At 56.7% G+C, this 16,344-nt stretch overlaps 6 protein-coding genes across 6 annotated transcripts; 3 read left to right on the top strand and 3 right to left on the bottom strand.

The window, feature by feature from the left end:
- Positions 1 to 295: 295 nt before the first annotated feature.
- QBC33DRAFT_561490 (Peroxin 13, N-terminal region-domain-containing protein) lies at positions 296 to 1,787 on the top strand (the record flags this gene model as incomplete). The annotated part of the gene is made up of 3 exons (XM_060430138.1): positions 296 to 350; positions 416 to 940; positions 997 to 1,787. The coding sequence occupies 3 exons, from the start codon at positions 296 to 298 to the stop codon at positions 1,785 to 1,787; spliced, it is 1,371 nt and encodes a 456-aa protein (XP_060281026.1).
- A 604-nt stretch (positions 1,788 to 2,391) lies between these two features.
- On the bottom strand, positions 2,392 to 2,833 carry QBC33DRAFT_517403 (uncharacterized protein; the record flags this gene model as incomplete). Its single annotated transcript, XM_060426185.1, has 2 exons — positions 2,392 to 2,529; positions 2,567 to 2,833. The coding sequence occupies 2 exons, from the start codon at positions 2,831 to 2,833 to the stop codon at positions 2,392 to 2,394; spliced, it is 405 nt and encodes a 134-aa protein (XP_060281025.1).
- A 478-nt stretch (positions 2,834 to 3,311) lies between these two features.
- On the bottom strand, positions 3,312 to 5,971 carry QBC33DRAFT_184499 (uncharacterized protein). The gene is made up of 3 exons (XM_060422477.1): positions 5,552 to 5,971; positions 3,608 to 5,500; positions 3,312 to 3,553 (listed from the first exon to the last, which is right to left on the bottom strand). The coding sequence occupies exons 1-3, from the start codon at positions 5,719 to 5,721 to the stop codon at positions 3,466 to 3,468; spliced, it is 2,151 nt and encodes a 716-aa protein (XP_060281024.1). The 5' UTR covers positions 5,722 to 5,971; the 3' UTR covers positions 3,312 to 3,465.
- Positions 5,972 to 6,792: 821 nt separating this feature from the next.
- Positions 6,793 to 8,760, top strand: QBC33DRAFT_546079 (Tip elongation aberrant protein 1; the record flags this gene model as incomplete). Its single annotated transcript, XM_060428624.1, has 1 exon — positions 6,793 to 8,760. One exon carries the CDS (start codon positions 6,793 to 6,795, stop codon positions 8,491 to 8,493), a length of 1,701 nt encoding a protein of 566 aa, XP_060281023.1. The 3' UTR covers positions 8,494 to 8,760.
- Positions 8,761 to 8,769: 9 nt separating this feature from the next.
- QBC33DRAFT_184424 (mitochondrial hypoxia responsive domain-containing protein) lies at positions 8,770 to 10,137 on the bottom strand. The gene is made up of 2 exons (XM_060422476.1): positions 9,217 to 10,137; positions 8,770 to 9,137 (listed from the first exon to the last, which is right to left on the bottom strand). Exons 1-2 carry the CDS (start codon positions 9,851 to 9,853, stop codon positions 9,061 to 9,063), a joined length of 714 nt encoding a protein of 237 aa, XP_060281022.1. The 5' UTR covers positions 9,854 to 10,137; the 3' UTR covers positions 8,770 to 9,060.
- A 2,812-nt stretch (positions 10,138 to 12,949) lies between these two features.
- On the top strand, positions 12,950 to 15,904 carry QBC33DRAFT_184340 (split finger protein). The gene is made up of 4 exons (XM_060422474.1): positions 12,950 to 13,833; positions 14,041 to 15,159; positions 15,235 to 15,415; positions 15,479 to 15,904. The coding sequence occupies exons 1-4, from the start codon at positions 13,229 to 13,231 to the stop codon at positions 15,635 to 15,637; spliced, it is 2,064 nt and encodes a 687-aa protein (XP_060281021.1). The 5' UTR covers positions 12,950 to 13,228; the 3' UTR covers positions 15,638 to 15,904.
- The last annotated feature ends 440 nt before the right edge of the window (positions 15,905 to 16,344 follow it).

Here is a 16,344-nt window from a genome sequence, read left to right as displayed (position 1 = left end):
CTCTGGCAAACCGCTTCTCCACCCGACCGCAACCATTTCCTGGTCGGCCCCATTCTCCGATGACAAAACCATCCGCCCGCGGCTTGGGCCGATAATCACCTACGCACTCAGCTACAATCAATTCCATCATTGTAACCGTCACGTCGCCGACTTCTCATACTGGCCTGGTCACACCTCTTTTCAATTCCGAAGCCCGGATTTCGATCCGTCGCCACCTTGGAAAACCTTGGTCGGCTTCCAGATTCCAGAGGGGACACACGCTGAGAGCAGCCGGCCGGGAACCCTCACAACAATCATGGCATCACCGCCAAAGCCTTGGGAGCGGCCAGGCGCAACACCAGCTACATCAGGTTGGCTTCCACCTCCACCTTGTTATGCCTTGTGTAATCAGGAGGACCCGCTAACAATTCATCAGCAACGCTCGCTCCATCATCTTCCACGGCCACTTCCACCTCCACCGCAGCCATGCCTACAACCTCGATGACCTCCTCCACAACCCCAGCCATACCCGCGCGACCAGAATCGTTGACCGCCGCGGTGAATCAGAATGCCGCCGCGTATAGCCGGCTAGGAGCGAGTCCTTATGGAGGAGCATACGGTGGCGCCTACTCATCGCCATACGCATCGCCTTATTCGAGATATGGTGGCATGGGTGGCATGGGTGGCATGGGAGGGTACGGAGGCGGCATGTACGGATCCTATGGTGGAATGGGAGGGTACGGGGCCGGCATGGGAGGATACGGAGGCGGCATGGGCGGCATGTACGGCGGCATGCAGGGAGGGATGCCGGGCGACCCAAACAACCCGGACAGCTTGACCAATCGGTTCAACATGAGCACACAGGCGACCTTCCAGATGTTGGAGGGCGTGGTCGGCGCGTTTGGGGGCTTTGCCCAGATGTTGGAGAGCACCTATATGGCGACTCATTCAAGCTTCTTCGGTAAGTCTATCCCGGATTACGAATCACGTCGCGATCGCGTACTGACATCTTCAAAGCCATGGTCTCGGTCGCCGAGCAATTTGGCAATCTACGGGACACCCTCGGCTCCGTGCTGGGCATCTTCACCCTGATGCGTTGGATCCGCACCCTGATCGCGAAACTCACCGGCCGCCCTCCGCCGGCGGACGCGACAGCTCTCACGCCTTCCGCCTTCGCCCGCTTCGAAGGCCGGCAACAGCCCTCGATCGACGGCGCACAGGGCGCGGCGCCAAAACCCAGCCGCAAGCCCCTCTTCTTCTTCATCCTCGCCGCCTTCGGCCTCCCCTACATCATGAGCAAGATCATCCGCGCGCTCGCCTCGTCCGCCGAGGAGGAAGAGCGGCGCCGCCAGCTGCAGTTCGCGCAGCAACAGCCCATCGACCCCTCCAAGCTCGAGTTCTGCCGCGTGCTGTACGACTACTCCCCCTCGGCCCAGGGCCAGGCCGTGGTGCAGGACGTGGACATGGAGGTGCGCAAGGGCGACCTCGTCGCCGTGCTCAGCAAGAGCGACCCGCTCGGCAACCCGAGCGAGTGGTGGCGCTGCCGCGCCCGCGACGGCCGCATCGGCTACCTGCCCGCCACCTTCCTCGAGGTCGCCCGCAAGCCCGTCGCCGGCCGGCCCCCCCTCGCCGCCATCGAGAACGCCGCTGCTGGCGAGAGCAGCAGGGCCAGCTCGCTGACGAGCGCGGTCAGCGCCCCCGCGGCCGTGCCGTCCAACAAGGCCGAGGCGCCGCTCTCGGCCGTACCGCAGACAAAGCTTGGAGACGTCACGGCGGAGAGCTTCCAGAAGAGCCAGTTCTATTCATAGAGGGATGGGGCGAGGCACGGCGGGGCTGGGGTTGACGCTGAGGTTGACCTGCCGAACGGGTCCCGGCCCTTGTTGCGGAGGATCGACCCCGAGACTGATGGGCCCCGGCTAGGGGCTCGGCTTGGGTTTCTCGGGATCTGTTAAGGCCTGATGGCCTGAAGGGATTTGCGCTCTGGTGATGGGTGGTGTCGGGATATGCGGTGTTTCCTATATCTGTTTCTGGAAATTGGATGGCAAAAAGGAGTTGTTTTGGCGTTTCTACATGTGTGAGGGAAACTCCAGGGGACCGCAACCTTTCGTTGTTCTGTAGCGATAGCCTTATAGCGAGAGGCAATAATTGATATCCGAGCATTGTTATGTAATACTATCCCAATTGGAGACTTTAGTGGTGCTATCAAGTAGTGGGCAGATTTTCTTATTCTCTACTTCCCCCTTATTCCCCAGGGGCCGGCGACTTGTATTTTGCCGTAGGTGTGTAGTCATTATTTACGCGTGAAGAAGTCAATTCGATGAATATTTACAAGTGGCCCGGACGACCTGATGTCGCTAGAAGACCAACCATTACTTGGTCTTCCGTTCTACTCCCCCGTCCCTTTGGCAGCCCTCACTTCCAGAAGTGCCTCTTCTCCACCGTGCGCAGCACCAGGTAGGAGACGGCAGCAAACCCAAACGCAAGCTTGAAACCGACGTCACCCCCGTGAGGGTCCTCGCAAAACTTCCCTATGGGCCCCGTGAACCACTCCTGCGGCATGCCGAGGACGGCGCCAACGACACCACACGCGAAGGCGGGGCGCGGGCGGCGTAGCCCGAGGGAAGGCGAGAGGGGGGTCCTCGTAGTCGCCCGGGGCAGTAGTCCACCCACGCCGCGGCAGAAGGCGACGTGCACCCCGAGGGAGAGAGACGCCCTCGTAGATGGCGAGCATGGAGTTCTCGAGCGAGGCCTTGAAGTGGTCGTACCTGGGGACGAAGATGGCGACGTAGGCACAGGTGTCGACGAGGACCTGGAGCGAGAGAGAGACTTGGTAGATCGGTGAGATGATCCCCATGCGGAGAGGGAGTTTATCGTGGCATGCCACATGTCGAATGAGACATTCGGTGTGTAAGTCACTGGTCTTGAGTCTCCCCGTGCCAAGGCCGAATAAGCTTCCTCTAGAACGGGGACATCCACTGAGATGTCTCGGCAGGCACAGGAACTCTAATGGACAATCCCGATGGTGAAGTCCAGCCAAGTCGGCCGTGAAACAGTCTTTACTTTTCGTGGCATGTAGATAAGCCTGCTTGCCACCTGCGGTCTCCAAAATGGGAAGCTTGTCTTTTAATACAGTTCCACTTGATTTGGGGGCTATTGGGTCTGCGGCACGCATGTACATTCATGTATGTATATACATGCGTCCTGGTATTACATGGAACCTTTGGCATTGCAGCTTGCATATTCTAGAGTTCTTGCCTGGTGGTCGGACGTCACGCCAGAAATGCCCCTTGCACAAGCACAGCATTTCGGTAGCTAGCTCGGCCTCATTTCCATCACCCATCCCAGTTACGCCCTTATAGGCTCTCTCGCACCTCGATCGAGCTAACATTCATGAAAATTGGTTGCTTGTCTCAGCCATCATGTTTGCTCTGGCAACGAGAGAGGCACTGCCGGCAGGGCTGACTCGGCTCGGCTCGGCTCCCCAAATTAACCTTCAGCTTCTATCTCATAGCTGTTCGATTTGTGCTTCGGCTGGAACTTGAAATCGGGGTGGGTGGGACCGAGGAACATCTCACTATTTGCCATTAGCATGCCTCAACAGCCACCGAAATACAGGAGCAAGACATACCTGATCTTGACCCAGTCCTTGTAGTTATCGCTTGCCAACATGGTCTCCAGATCATTTCTTCCTCGATACGCAGGTGGCCGATCATTTAGGCTCGCCGGACAGTGCTCGAGAACGCCAAGAGGGATGTACCGGTAGAAAAAGCTGAGGAACTCGAGGAGGAACCGCCTTGTGAAGCCGATGCCGAGTTCGTCCGACCCCCAGGCTTCTAGTCCGTAGCGGCAGAACTTCTCGATATAGGTCAACCTCTCGGTCGCCGACTTGTCCAGGAATTGCCCCTTCTCGATCTCCTCAAAGATCCACGGCTTGAAGATGGCGCCTCGCCCGATCATCACACTGTCCACCTTGGCTTCGTCAATATGGTTGAAATATTCAACGTGTGAGTAGCAATCGCCGTTGCCCAGGAAATACATCTTCCCCCCAGGGGTATTGGCCAGGGTGTTTTCCTCGACTTCACGGATCGTATCCGTCAAGTCGCCTTGTTTCTTCTGGTACGACTTGATCAGTGCCGCACATTCGGCGATATAGCCCCAGTCAGCGACCTTGGTGTATCTCTGCTGGCGGGTCCGGCCGTGCAGTGTGACTGCGGCGCATCCCGCGGCGCCGAGCGTGTCACGCAACTCCGGGCTACCAAACGCCATGCGTTCGACGAGCTTGTGGGCGGTCGGCTTTCCGTCTTTGACGCCCATTCTGATTTTAATCGTGATGGGAATCTCCCCTGACACCGCATTCATCCCCCGAACCATCCTCTCCAACTTCGCCTGCGAATCGAGCAAGGCAGACCCGCCTCCTGAGTTGAATACCATGTCGATGGGGCATCCGCAGTTGAGATCAATGAGGCGAAGATGGGGAAGATATCGGGACAGCGCCGCGGCTGCCTTGACCGCAATCCAGGGGGCGTTTGTGGCTATCTGCGCTCCGAACTTGAGGTCCTTCGAGTTATCGTAGCCTTTGACAATTGGGCTGCCAGGGGCAATGCGAGGGGGGCTGATCTCGCTCTCGTGGGCTTTCATGAGTGCCCAGTCAGCCTTCTGACCCTGGATGAGCGGTAACCCTAACGCCATCTCGGAGTAAGTGACCTGAGCTCCGAGCTCCACGCATAACCTCCGGAATGGTAGGTTCCCCTGAGTTGTCAACGGAGCCAAGACTGGGGTCTCTCGCCCAAAGTAGATCCGTCTCTTTTCCGAAGGCTTCAGAGGAGGGTCGACATATTGGGCGCGATACTCTTCGATGTGATCGCCTCCTTCGTCCTTGCGCTTGTTGTGAAGGCTGTTATACAGAGCTGCGTCCTTCTCGAGCCACTGGCTAAACTTGTCCGCATCTTCAAATTTGACCCGTTTCTTCTCAAGGTCCGACTTGCTCGTTGCGGGCACGACGTTCACCACACCCGGATACTGGTCATCAACGTTATCGCCTGCCACATATATCTTGCTAGCGTCCTCGACAAGAATCAATTCCTTCCGGCCGTCCTCTCTCTCGACCTCCTTCATGTGACTCGAGAGGAAGCGGCATCGCCAGCCGGAAGAACATTTGCCATAGGCCTCAAAGGTCGGGCATTTGCCACCGAAAGACTCGAGGTCACCGCGGCGACCTTCCTTTAGATACTTCCGGAGATCGTGAAGAGACTTGCAGCGATCTCCCATCCTGCACTGTCCAGGGGAGAATTCAGGCGAGTGCGCGAGGGAGTTGCAAAGACGGATGGAATCAGAAAACCGGCCAAAGTCACGTTGCTGGTTCTGGCCTTTCTGCTTCTTTCTCTGGCCCTGAGAACCGTTGCCACGGGAATCCTGACGCGCACCGCGAGCGTCAGGAGCGGTGCGACCCTCGGCTGCGTCGTCATCGATGGCCGTGCTATCCTTGGCAGCACCGGCCGCTCCAGGCGGGAAGACGAGATACCTGACGGGAGTTAGCAACGGCGCCGATCAAGCTGTGAGTTTGACGACCTACTCCTCTTTGATAAAGGCCATCCCTCTCATCTTCTCTCTTGGCTTCTTCGGCACGCCAGCCTCAACCGCTGGAGAGCCATCGTCGAGCCTGATCCGTTTAGTAGGTGGCTCATCTGTGTTTGGTGGTGAAGCGCCATTGGCCGTTTCTTGAGCTCTCTTCGCCTCCTCCATCTCTATCAGCAGTCACTTAAAGCTGGTGGTTTGGTATGTGCCGGCACTATAAAATTCTGATCAATTCGCAGGATTGTTAACGGGAACAATCCGGCGCTGAGAATTTGTTTTTTAACCCCGCGGCGGGGCGCGGCGGCCGGAGCCCACACCTACTGCTATACGCAGTATAGAGGTACATACATACCACTCTTCAGGAATTTTCCAGCTCTTCATATGCCTGACATTACAATTGGATAACAACGTATAGAAAGAACGTCCTATTCTCACTAGATCTCTAGATCTTGCTGGTAGAAGGATCATAGCATTATTTAAACAGCTGAATGCTGTGAGGATTAAAAGAATCTAGATACCACAGGAAGGTGTTGAGTGACCCCTTTTTGCAGCAGGCCAAAGCACTGCTTTGAATTGCAGAACAGGCCAAGGCTGCTGATCTGCTTGGAGATGGTATATGTTCCCAGTCTGCCTTGCAGAGCTTGAATGTGGAGCCAGGGGTAAACATCGATGTATGTACGGATGTACCTAGAGCAAAGATCAGCGCAAATTCGAGTTTCCGGGTTATGCAGAAATCGAGGGGTAATTCTAAATCTCGGCCCAGGGAAAGTGCTATTTCGGTACACTCATAAAGTCGAAACCCGACGCTTGTCCCGTTCTGGAGAATACTCGGCGTCTCATCTACATATAGAGCACAGAGGAGACACAAGAGATAAAAAATACTCGAACATAATAAATGCTGGATGAGGTACCTAATTTTGGAGGGAGCGGGAGCGGGCGGGAGATAGTGGGGAGGTGGAGGTGGGGGTGAATGAATAGTTTCATGCATGGACCTGCAGCAGCCCGTAGCTTTGACGTCTCTCTCCCCCCTTACCAACCAACTTGCAATCGCTGCATACCTCTTTCAGCAACGCATAGATCGGTCCCAAGCTTGGGAACCATTTCCCACCTACGGATCTCTCGCCAATCTCAAAAGGCCATCCAACCTCGTCTCCTCGTCTCCGCCATCCCAACCCCCATCAATTCCTCGCTCTCCCCCACACGTTGCCCATGTTCAGGATATGATCATTCGACCCCACGATGGCTGACGCCAGAGGCAAAGACAGGCCGTCGCACTCATCCTCCAGGACCAAGGTCGTCCGCTCCCAGAAGATCTCTCAAAGCACATCCCCTATCGAGCCTCGCCACGAGCCCTTCGAAGGCTCAGCTGACGAGACGCACAACCGCGCACCCCCCATACCCCGCAGCCACACACCGGGCCACCTCGCATCCAAGAGCCAGGACCGCCGCCACAGGCCATCTGAACTCTCCCTCCGACAGCGCTCGCAATCCGCAGCGGGGGGAACCCTCTCGCTATCCGCCAGCCAGGCCACCTTCTCCCTCCCGTCTCCAGCCGCCTCGACCCCAAAGCCCCTCTCCGCCACCACCAGCAACGGCGGCGAGGATGTCGCGGCGCTTACCTCTGCGAGCGCCACCCAGCATCATCGCGACCGCGACCGCCACGACTCCTCTGCCGGCAGTGGCAGGGACAGCAGCGTCACCAGCGCGCAGCGGCCTACCAACCTACGCTCCACGTCGGCAATAGCCGCGCGCCCGGGGATTTCGGGCTCCTCACCTGTCGTACATAGGGGGAGTGGGGGAGGGGTTGGCAGCGGCGGCGGCGGTGGTGGTGGGTGGAGCACACGACTGACGACGGCGCGCGGCGTGCACACGGCGTTCCCGCCTCTTGCGGACGCACGGACAGCGCCGGACGTGCCGGCGGCGCCGTCGTCGGGCATGTACTGGAGCCGTGCGCCGGTGTCGGGGTCGCCACACACGGCGCTGCGGGCGCACACGACGACACTGGTGGGGAGCAACGTGTACGTGTTCGGCGGGTGCGACAGCCGCACGTGCTTCAACGAGCTCTACGTGCTGGACGCCGACTCGTTCCACTGGTCGACCCCCCACGTGGTCGGCGACCTGCCGCTGCCGCTGCGCGCCATGACTTGCACCGCCGTGGGTAAGAAGCTGGTCGTCTTTGGCGGCGGCGACGGCCCGGCCTACTACAACGACGTCTACGTGCTCGACACGGTCAACTTCCGCTGGTCGCGCCCGCGCATCCTGGGCGACAAGGTGCCGTCCAAGAGGCGCGCCCACACGGCGTGCCTGTACAAGAACGGCATCTACGTCTTCGGGGGCGGCGACGGCGTCAGGGCGCTCAACGACATCTGGAGGCTTGACGTGAGCGACACTAACAAGATGTCGTGGAAGCTGGTCTCGGCCCCGACCTCGCCGCCCTCGCCGTCCGCGTCCTCGTCCAAGTCGCCCGGCGCCAAGGATGGCGGCAGCCCCAAGGCCAGGGGCTACCACACGGCCAACATGGTGGGCAGCAAGCTCATCATCTTCGGCGGGTCGGACGGGGGCGAGTGCTTCAACGACGTGTGGGTGTACGACGTCGAGACGCACGCCTGGAAGGCTGTCCACATCCCCGTCACGCACCGGCGGCTGTCGCACACGGCCACCATCGTGGGCTCGTACCTGTTCGTCGTCGGCGGCCACGACGGGAACGAGTACTCCAACGACGTCCTGCTGCTCAACCTCGTCACCATGACCTGGGACCGCCGGAAGGTCTACGGCCTGCCCCCCAGCGGCCGCGGCTACCATGGCACCGCCCTGCATGACAGCCGGCTGCTGGTCATCGGGGGCTTCGACGGCAGCGAGGTGTTTGGCGACGTGTGGATACTGGAACTCGCCGTCCACGCGTATTATTCTCAGATCAGCCATTTCACGATCGAGGTGTGATTGAAAAAAATGTATGATGATGCCCGGTAAGCGGGGGAAGGGGGGGTGGCGGTTTGGGAACGGGCGGGTTATATATCTGGCGGGTCAAGGACGCGGCGAATATCATAGAACGAACTTGCGCGTGGGGTTTTATTTGTGATGGGGGGGAATACAATGAGAGGCGTTTCAGTCTGCAGAATCATGAACAAAAACGGTGGGAATCAGTCCTGTCTATCTTCGTTTTATATGGCTTATGCTAGTCTAATACCCATGACTTGTCTTCAGCAACCGGAAGATTGCCATTCCAGCCCAGTCCACAAAACTCGCCATCAATGCACCCATGCTTGCCCATACAAAGAACAAGGAAACGCCTTGAAACGCCTGCCAAACCGACTTTTCCTTCCGGGGGGGTGGGGGGTTGAGGGTTCGTGTCTGGCCTTGAACCGGAGATGATGGTATGTGTGTACAAGTACAAAGTTCAGGTGCCCGAGGCACCACACCGGACTGGGATCTCTCCCAGGCGGGCAATTAATCATCTTCTGGACTAGATGGGGAAGCTACCTGGCAGGTGGAGAGACGGAGGGCTTCTCAATGGTTCTGCTTCGCGATCGCGGCCTTGGCCTGCTTCTGAGCCTCCATTCGGCGCTCCTCTGCAGCTACCATATCTAAGCAAGGACAAAAGTTAATAACTTGAACATCGAAGGGAAGAGCGAGGGATTTAAAGGGGCACGGGGGGGATCTCACCTTTCCAGAGGTCTTGGCCCTCGTATTCCTCCTTGTGGATTCTCTTCTCGATCATGTGCTTATGCTCGGGGTCGTCCGGATCCAGCACCTTGATCGTCTCCCAGCGGCCCTTCCCGCTCTTGGCATCAGCGGTCTCGAAGGCGGCGGTGGTAACCAGCACGGCCAGGGTCAAGCCCTGTGCGTAGACTCTGGCCTGGACCAGCTTCTGGCTCGTCGACAGGTACTTGTTCCGGCTGACGATGGCCATGGCGATCCCCATGGCGGCGATCCAGCTGATGCCGACAATGGTATAGCGGTTCTCGCGCCCCCAGTCGACGAACTTCTGGACGCCGGTGTTTTTGCTCCTGGCCTCCTCCAGGGCCCGCTGGGAGGCGTCCTTGTAGTTGCTCATGGGGTCGCGCATCTTGGCGTAGTTGATCGAGTACCGCTCGGCGGTTATGATGGCGCTGGCGGTAGTGACGGACGAGACCAGGAAGGACCGGAACGGGAGCGTGAGACTGCGGAATCCGGCGTACCGCCGGGATGCGGCAATGGCGCCCCCGAGGGCGAGCGTCAGGCCGACTGTGCCGCCGATGAGGCCGCCCTTGATCACATAGTTGTAGTGGGACTGCTCTTCCTCCTTGCTGATGACCTTCATGATTCGATGACGAGCCCACTGGTGTGGGTGAGGCTAGGTAACTTCAAGATTCTGTACAGCTCAGATGTCTGGAAACCGAAGAATGGCAGTGATACCTCTCATATAAAGGAACTCAATTGACGGGTTCCCAAGCTTAGGGAATTCTAGGAACGCTGGATGATATCATGCGACAAAAAATTGGTGATGTCAAAGGCCGTCTGGCCCGTGGCGAAAATCGCTTACCACCAGACGACTTATGTAACCCAGGCGGGATTTGACCTCGAACTGCAGGCTGGCCACTCAGAAGGCCGCAAAAGGTCCCCGAGCTAACTCCGGGTCAGCCCTCTGGTTCTGAAAATCCCGAAATCGACTGATAATTGACCCTTCATTCCTGCTTTCGCCGGTCGCACACGGGCCATATTATCAGGATTCCCGCGGAGACACCACCTGGCCGCCAATTAGCCATTCCGGTTTCCGAAGGATGCCCTTCGTCTGTCCAGCCACGCCAGCCTTACCTTGCCTTTCTTTTCACCAAGTGCGAAGTCCGAAGTCTTTTAAATGCCAGGCATGCTGTCTTTTAAAAGAAAAACCACTTAAAAGAAAAACCGACACCCGCCGAACGCCTGAGAGGCTGGGAGGGGATGGACGGGAGTCGGCGGGTGGTCGGACAACCCGGCGGCGGAGATGCTTCCCTCAAACCGCGCCACACCATCGGAAGGGCACCCGACCGGAGGGCGGGCAGATGAACAGAGGCCACATACGTTGTAGAGCCCAGACATACCTAACCTAGGTAGGCACTTACTTATCCTTGGGGTCCTGGCGCTGGGTCTTCACTTGATTGAACTCGTGACTCAAGACAACCAGTTCGGCTCAGCCGTTTTTTGGCCCACTTGCAGCCTCACAACTCGGCTGGCTTCCATGTTGACGGTGAGCGAGGCATGTTGAGTCGTCGTATGTTATACGTAGTAGAGAAGACGACTACCTAGGCTACATGGTTAGGGCTTGGGTTGATATAACCTGCAGTAGAGTCAGGCTAGTCGAATCTGCCACTTGGCGGCTTCTGGGTGCTGAGAGTCTTGGGAAGCATTAGGACGTTTGAGAGATGAGGCGATTCCCCACCCCTCGATACCTCTCGTTCTACATGTATCTCGATTGTGAGATCTGAAAAGTGACGACAGTGGCATCCCTCCAAGTTACGGTACCTGGTGCATAACCATTTCCCCTCTGCTGCTACCTACTACTTAGTGCATATCGCAGCATATCCCATATCCGACCGACAGGCTGTCTGCCGGAAATGGAAGTGGTTGCTCATTAGTAAGGTGTATGCAGAAAACGGTTGATGACATGGGTCGGGAGACTCATGCTAGACCCCTGGTGGTGGAGGGTATCCATAGGTAATCTTGCATGCATTTACACGTGCAGCTGCCTTCAAACCACCAATCACCACTGCTCCACCAGAGTTAGTGTCTATTAGCGCCACCTCTTTTACACTAACAGTTACAGCTTGATATTATTCTTGGCCTGACATCCACATGCATCTAGAACTGTTTGAATGAACTGAAGGAAAGGAAGGGGAGGAGAGGGAGTTGTTCCGAAGAGCTTTGCTGCACAGTAGTAGCTTGGCCGCACACCGACGTTTGTGGTCGGCGCTTGCCATATATCGGTACTTACCGCCGGTAGTAGCGAGTGGAATCACGGGAACACTTTCTGCTTCGCGACCCACCTTATATACATCTATCTGTCTTGCTCGTCCCGAAGCGAATCTCTGTTTGAGAACCTAGGAGCCGAAAGTAACGTGGAAGCTTGGCTTGCAATAGAAGGCCGGAAGCAGAAAGTCGCCTCGTGTGCTTCGGTTCCAGCTCCCCATCTGCCATGCTGATAGACCAAGGGCGCTTCAAGGGCATCAAAGGTGTACCGCAGTACAAAATGAAGAATGACGAGGTAGCGCACCCTAACTTGCCCTAATTTGATAGCTTACCCACGGAGTGGTTCCGTCAACCCCAAACGGGCAACGTGCTCCATAGAATGGATCTCGAAGATCGCTAATGGTGGAGATTATTGTGTAACTCGCCTCGGATGGCAAGTTTCGTGGATGCCATGAGTCAAGCCACGGCGGCGACGGCGGCGACGGCGGCTTGTGGCCGAGCCTTGCCAATGCAACACTAGAGACTAGCGCAAAACGGTATGAGCAGTACGAGCAAGGATCCAGGGCCATCGGGGACTCTCACCGACTCGAGACACAGGTTTGTCGACTCGTTGGGGGATCGGTATTCCGTCCGTAGTACCATCTGTGTTAGTATGATTGACTCGCCGGTCATGCTGGGCCGAGTGAGGATTGTGAGGCTGTCGCAGTACTGGCAGCGATGGGCAAATGCAGGTGAGAGTCGGGTGTCTACCTACATGTCCCCAGTACAGTCACCGTCGCAGAGCACTAGGTACCTACCTACTAAGGGAGGTAGGTAGATGTAGATGGTGGTGTGAGAAGTCATGACGTCCCTATGAGCCCATCGTTCATGTCTATCATCAACACTACTTCCATTGCCTCTCTGTACACGCGTTTCAAGATAACTGCTATGCTAACTGCGATAGGAAACAGAATAGTCACTCCAACTCTCACCTTTGATGGTTAAATCTTAGGTCGGAGTCCTGGTAGCTAGTACGAATAGATACTTTGGGGTTGGATGTATCCGATTGTTGTTCCCTACCCGACATGGCCGGGAGTCAGGAAGGAATCCACTGAATCGAGCGTCAACCAGGAAACGATCATGTATCCTTGCGCCTATTTGCCATTTAGCTCTAAACTATTGGGGCTGCCTAGTCGGGTGTGGTGGTTGTAATGCAACCTTTGTAACCCCCTTGGCTGGGCGGCATAGCCATAGTCCGTCTCTAGAAGAATAACCTCCCGCCATCACCGCCATGCGGCGTCAGTGCGTCACACGGCCACAAGGCTTCACCAGATGTAGGTAGGTAGTTATAAAGGAAAAGGATCTCGGCATCCCACCTCAACTGTCGAGAAGAAACACCCAGCCCACCAGCCAGGTGGTCCCTCAACCCGTCCTCCTAAGTTCTGTCCGCCCGGTTTCCCTGGTAGGTGCCTTTCCAGGCAGTAGATTCCCAAGGTTGCATGTACCGACCGAGGTACCTGATACCTTAGGTGATCGGAGAGCAGACACTTACACCAACCGCCAGCCCGCGAGCCGAGACACGCTCTGGCCCTCAAACAGGACGAGTTCAAAAGCAGAGACAACGCCAGAAGAGACGAGTGGTCATCACTGGCATCTACCGGGTCATCTAGCTGGCTGACTTTTGATCCTTTGCACCCCGTTTCCTACTCCGGCCATTTTCCATCCCGAGGTGACCTTGCCCCGTGGCGGAATCCCCACAAGTAACTTCGACATGAGGACCGCCCTGAAGTGGTTTAATCCGCGGCCAAGTACCGATAAGCCGCCCAGCCGGGGCGCAACCACCAGAGGCGACGGTCCCAGCACTTTGGGCCCTGACAGTGCTAACAGCGACACGAATAATAATTGTTATCGCGCGTCTTCTTCCGCCTCCGACGACCGCCCACCCACTACCACTTCTCATTCGTCTTCTTCCCCCATTTACTCGTCACTATCGTCGCTATCGCCCTCGCCGCCTCCCCAACCGGCAACCCCAAGTTCACCCGTCCTTGGTCCCGGAAATTATTCCAACCTCGCGGGCCCCAAGCCTATCGCTATTCCCTCCTCGCCTGCTTTGCGCAGCCCGCCTGACGACTTATTTTTCGGCGGCGATCTCGCCAATAGCCCCTCTGACGTCGACATGACCACAGGCCCGAACCTCGACTCGGCCATGAGCCGCAGTCGCAAGGACTCGTTTGTCAGCGCCGGGCCCAAGCCCATCTCTATGATCAATCCGAACCGCGACCATGCCAATCGCGCGCGCAGAGAAAGCCTCGCCGGCAGCATGATGGGAGGCATGAGCTGGGGCGGGATTTCCGTGGGCAGTTTTATTCGCGACGAGTAAGTCTTTCCCCATCGCAAATGTTCCCTTTTTCGTTTCCCCCGCTGCTGTGTATCTTGCCTCGGGCCATGGTTCAAGGCAAGACACTGTGGTTGCCCTCGTCCCCGTCTCCTTGTCCCCGTCCCATCGACGATTCCGTCTCTCCTTTGTCTCGCATCCTATCCACACATGGAGGGGCTAACTCTGGTTTTTTTGCGACACAATAGCATTATGATGGCCGGCACCTCGCCGTATATGACGCATCAGTCGCCGTCATTTCACTCGTCCTCATACATTCCCAAGCTGGAGGCAAACTTCATGCGAGATTTCATCTGCTGCGATCGGACGTGGCCCACACTACACGACCTCCTCCAGCATTACGAAGAAAACCATACCCAGCCGAACCCGCAAAATGCTAAGAACTTTGGCGCGTACGGTGGCCAAACCAACATGCGGACTCCTACCACCCCGAGACCCGGTCCTTCCAACACATCAATAGCCTCTGCCCAGCATGGAGCCCAGGCTCTCCCAGGCTACCAACAAGGCCGGCAGGCTGGTGGCGCTGCAGGGGGCGTTGGGGGTATCCAGCAGATGATGCGGCAACAGCAGCCGTTGACGCCGGCTTCCCAAAAGCAGAACCAGCTGTCCTCCCAGATGAACGATGACATGGATGCCGTCGGGGACATGGAGATGGATGACCCGTTGGGGCCTCTGGACCTTGACGACAGCCAGCGGACCATGGAGCAGACGAGACAACTGTTTGGCCAGCAGCAGCGACCCAAGCTGCATCTGAATAGCTCTGGGCTTGCCCACCAGGCCCTCCGCAACTCCCAGCCGACCACACCCGCCACTGCGAGCTTTGGCTTCCAGAACAACCCAACAGTCTCATCGGTCAATACCCCGACCCTCACCACACAGCAAGGCTTGCCGCAGCGCGGCCAGTCGCAGTTTGACCAGGACAACACTGACCTAGACGATGAGATCCCTGGAATGCCCATGAAGATGAACCTGGGCAATCTGAACCTGAATGGCTCGCAGTTTGGCCTGAACTTCGGAAAGCCAAATGGGGTGCTCGGGATGGAATGCATAGATGAACCTGCCAAGCGACTATATAGTCCTGGTGGAACCACCCCTGCTGTGAACCAGCGCCGCCTGTTGGAGCAGCAGCTGCAACAGCAGCTGCAGCAACTGAACCTGGACCCAAGCCAGCTTCCTCCTGGCACAGACCCGGCCCTCCTCCTCCAGCATATGACCGCTTTGATGATGCCGCCGGCAGAGGAGCCAAAGCCCTTCAAGTGTCCTGTCATCGGCTGTGAGAAGGCCTACAAAAACCAGAACGGGCTCAAGTAAGTTGGACCGTGCTGCGGAAAACTCCCTTGCCTCCAACCCCCCCTTGGACATTCGGCTAACAACAGGCATAGGTACCACAAGACACATGGGCATACGTCACAACAGCTGCATGAAAACGGCGATGGCACTTTCTCCATCGTCAACCCCGAGACCTCGACTCCATATCCGGGGACTCTTGGCATGGAAAAGGAGAAGCCTTTCAAGTGCGATGTCTGCGGCAAGCGGTATAAGAACCTCAATGGCCTCAAATACGTAAGATGAACCTTACCCCTGTGGTTTTGTGTCCTCTGTCTCAGAGCTAACCCCTCTTTGCAGCATAAGCAGCATTCTCCGATGTGCGATCCCGAGACAAGGCTACAGCAGCAGAATGCAATGGCCACTATTGCAGCCTTGACCCAGCAGAATGCTCTAGGAGGCTTCGATATTGGCTTGTCCCATGCACTGCCCAACATTGGCGAGGACACACAATTCTGATTGGGGTTTCCTCTGGTTATCTACAGAAATTGGCGCCTCCCATCCCCGGAGACGCGGCTTAACATCATCGTCACACGTTTATCGCTACATGTTGTCACTGCGTGTCATCGCTACGTGTCATCACTACATCCATTTCCTACTTCTCTCCTTGGGCTCGGAAACAAAAAAAGAACAGAGAACCTTGCATTTTTACCAGCATTCACCGCCGGCGTTTCTCATGGACAGCAGGAGGGCGGCAGGTCGTTCGGGCATTTTCTTTTCTTTTTTGCCGCCATATACCCCCACCCCCAACCTGGACCTAGACTCGAGAGCGCAGGGCGTCTTTTTTTCCCTGCCCACAGCTCTGCGAGCACTCCCCAGCCAGCAATCCAACTGGACTGGCCCAAAAGGAATATAAAAAAAAGAGTGGGAAGGGCCGATATGTTTTCTTTTTCGTTTCCGATTACTTCGGAACCTTTTTACGTTTGTTTGGATCCACAGCAAATGGCCCGTCTTTCGGCCTTTGCTGGGCCAAAATTTTCTGTCAGTGGTCGTCAGCAGAGTGATGATAGAGCGAGGCTAGACTCGGGAGAGACGACGTGAGGACGAAATGTACGAACGACAATAGAGGGTTTGGATGGAGTCCTTTCAGGCTGCATAAACGAGGGCCTCGACCGTTCTAATTTGAACATTGAAAACGAAAAGGAAAAAAGAAAGAAAAAAAGAAA

The sequence above is a fragment of the Phialemonium atrogriseum genome (assembly GCF_030411735.1).
Source record: "Phialemonium atrogriseum strain 8032-3 unplaced genomic scaffold QBC33scaffold_22, whole genome shotgun sequence".
Classification (NCBI taxonomy): domain Eukaryota; kingdom Fungi; phylum Ascomycota; class Sordariomycetes; order Cephalothecales; family Cephalothecaceae; genus Phialemonium; species Phialemonium atrogriseum.
Note: the sequence above shows the minus strand (reverse complement) of the source record. Positions and strands in the feature narration are given on the sequence as shown.

Excerpts from the sequence above, each read along its gene's own strand:
- QBC33DRAFT_184499 (XM_060422477.1), bottom strand. The coding sequence starts at position 5,721 with ATGGAGGAGGCGAAGAGAGCTCAAGAAACGGCCAATGGCGCTTCACCA. Across the intron at positions 5,501-5,551 it reads ATGGCCTTTATCAAAGAGGA|GTATCTCGTCTTCCCGCCTG; the intron begins GTAGGTCGTCAA and ends AACTCCCGTCAG. Across the intron at positions 3,554-3,607 it reads AAGGACTGGGTCAAGATCAG|TGAGATGTTCCTCGGTCCCA; the intron begins GTATGTCTTGCT and ends AATGGCAAATAG.
- QBC33DRAFT_184424 (XM_060422476.1), bottom strand. The coding sequence starts at position 9,853 with ATGAAGGTCATCAGCAAGGAGGAAGAGCAGTCCCACTACAACTATGTG. Across the intron at positions 9,138-9,216 it reads GGGCCAAGACCTCTGGAAAG|ATATGGTAGCTGCAGAGGAG; the intron begins GTGAGATCCCCC and ends GTCCTTGCTTAG.
- QBC33DRAFT_184340 (XM_060422474.1), top strand. The coding sequence starts at position 13,229 with ATGAGGACCGCCCTGAAGTGGTTTAATCCGCGGCCAAGTACCGATAAG. Across the intron at positions 13,834-14,040 it reads GGCAGTTTTATTCGCGACGA|CATTATGATGGCCGGCACCT; the intron begins GTAAGTCTTTCC and ends GCGACACAATAG. Across the intron at positions 15,416-15,478 it reads ACCTCAATGGCCTCAAATAC|CATAAGCAGCATTCTCCGAT; the intron begins GTAAGATGAACC and ends CCCTCTTTGCAG.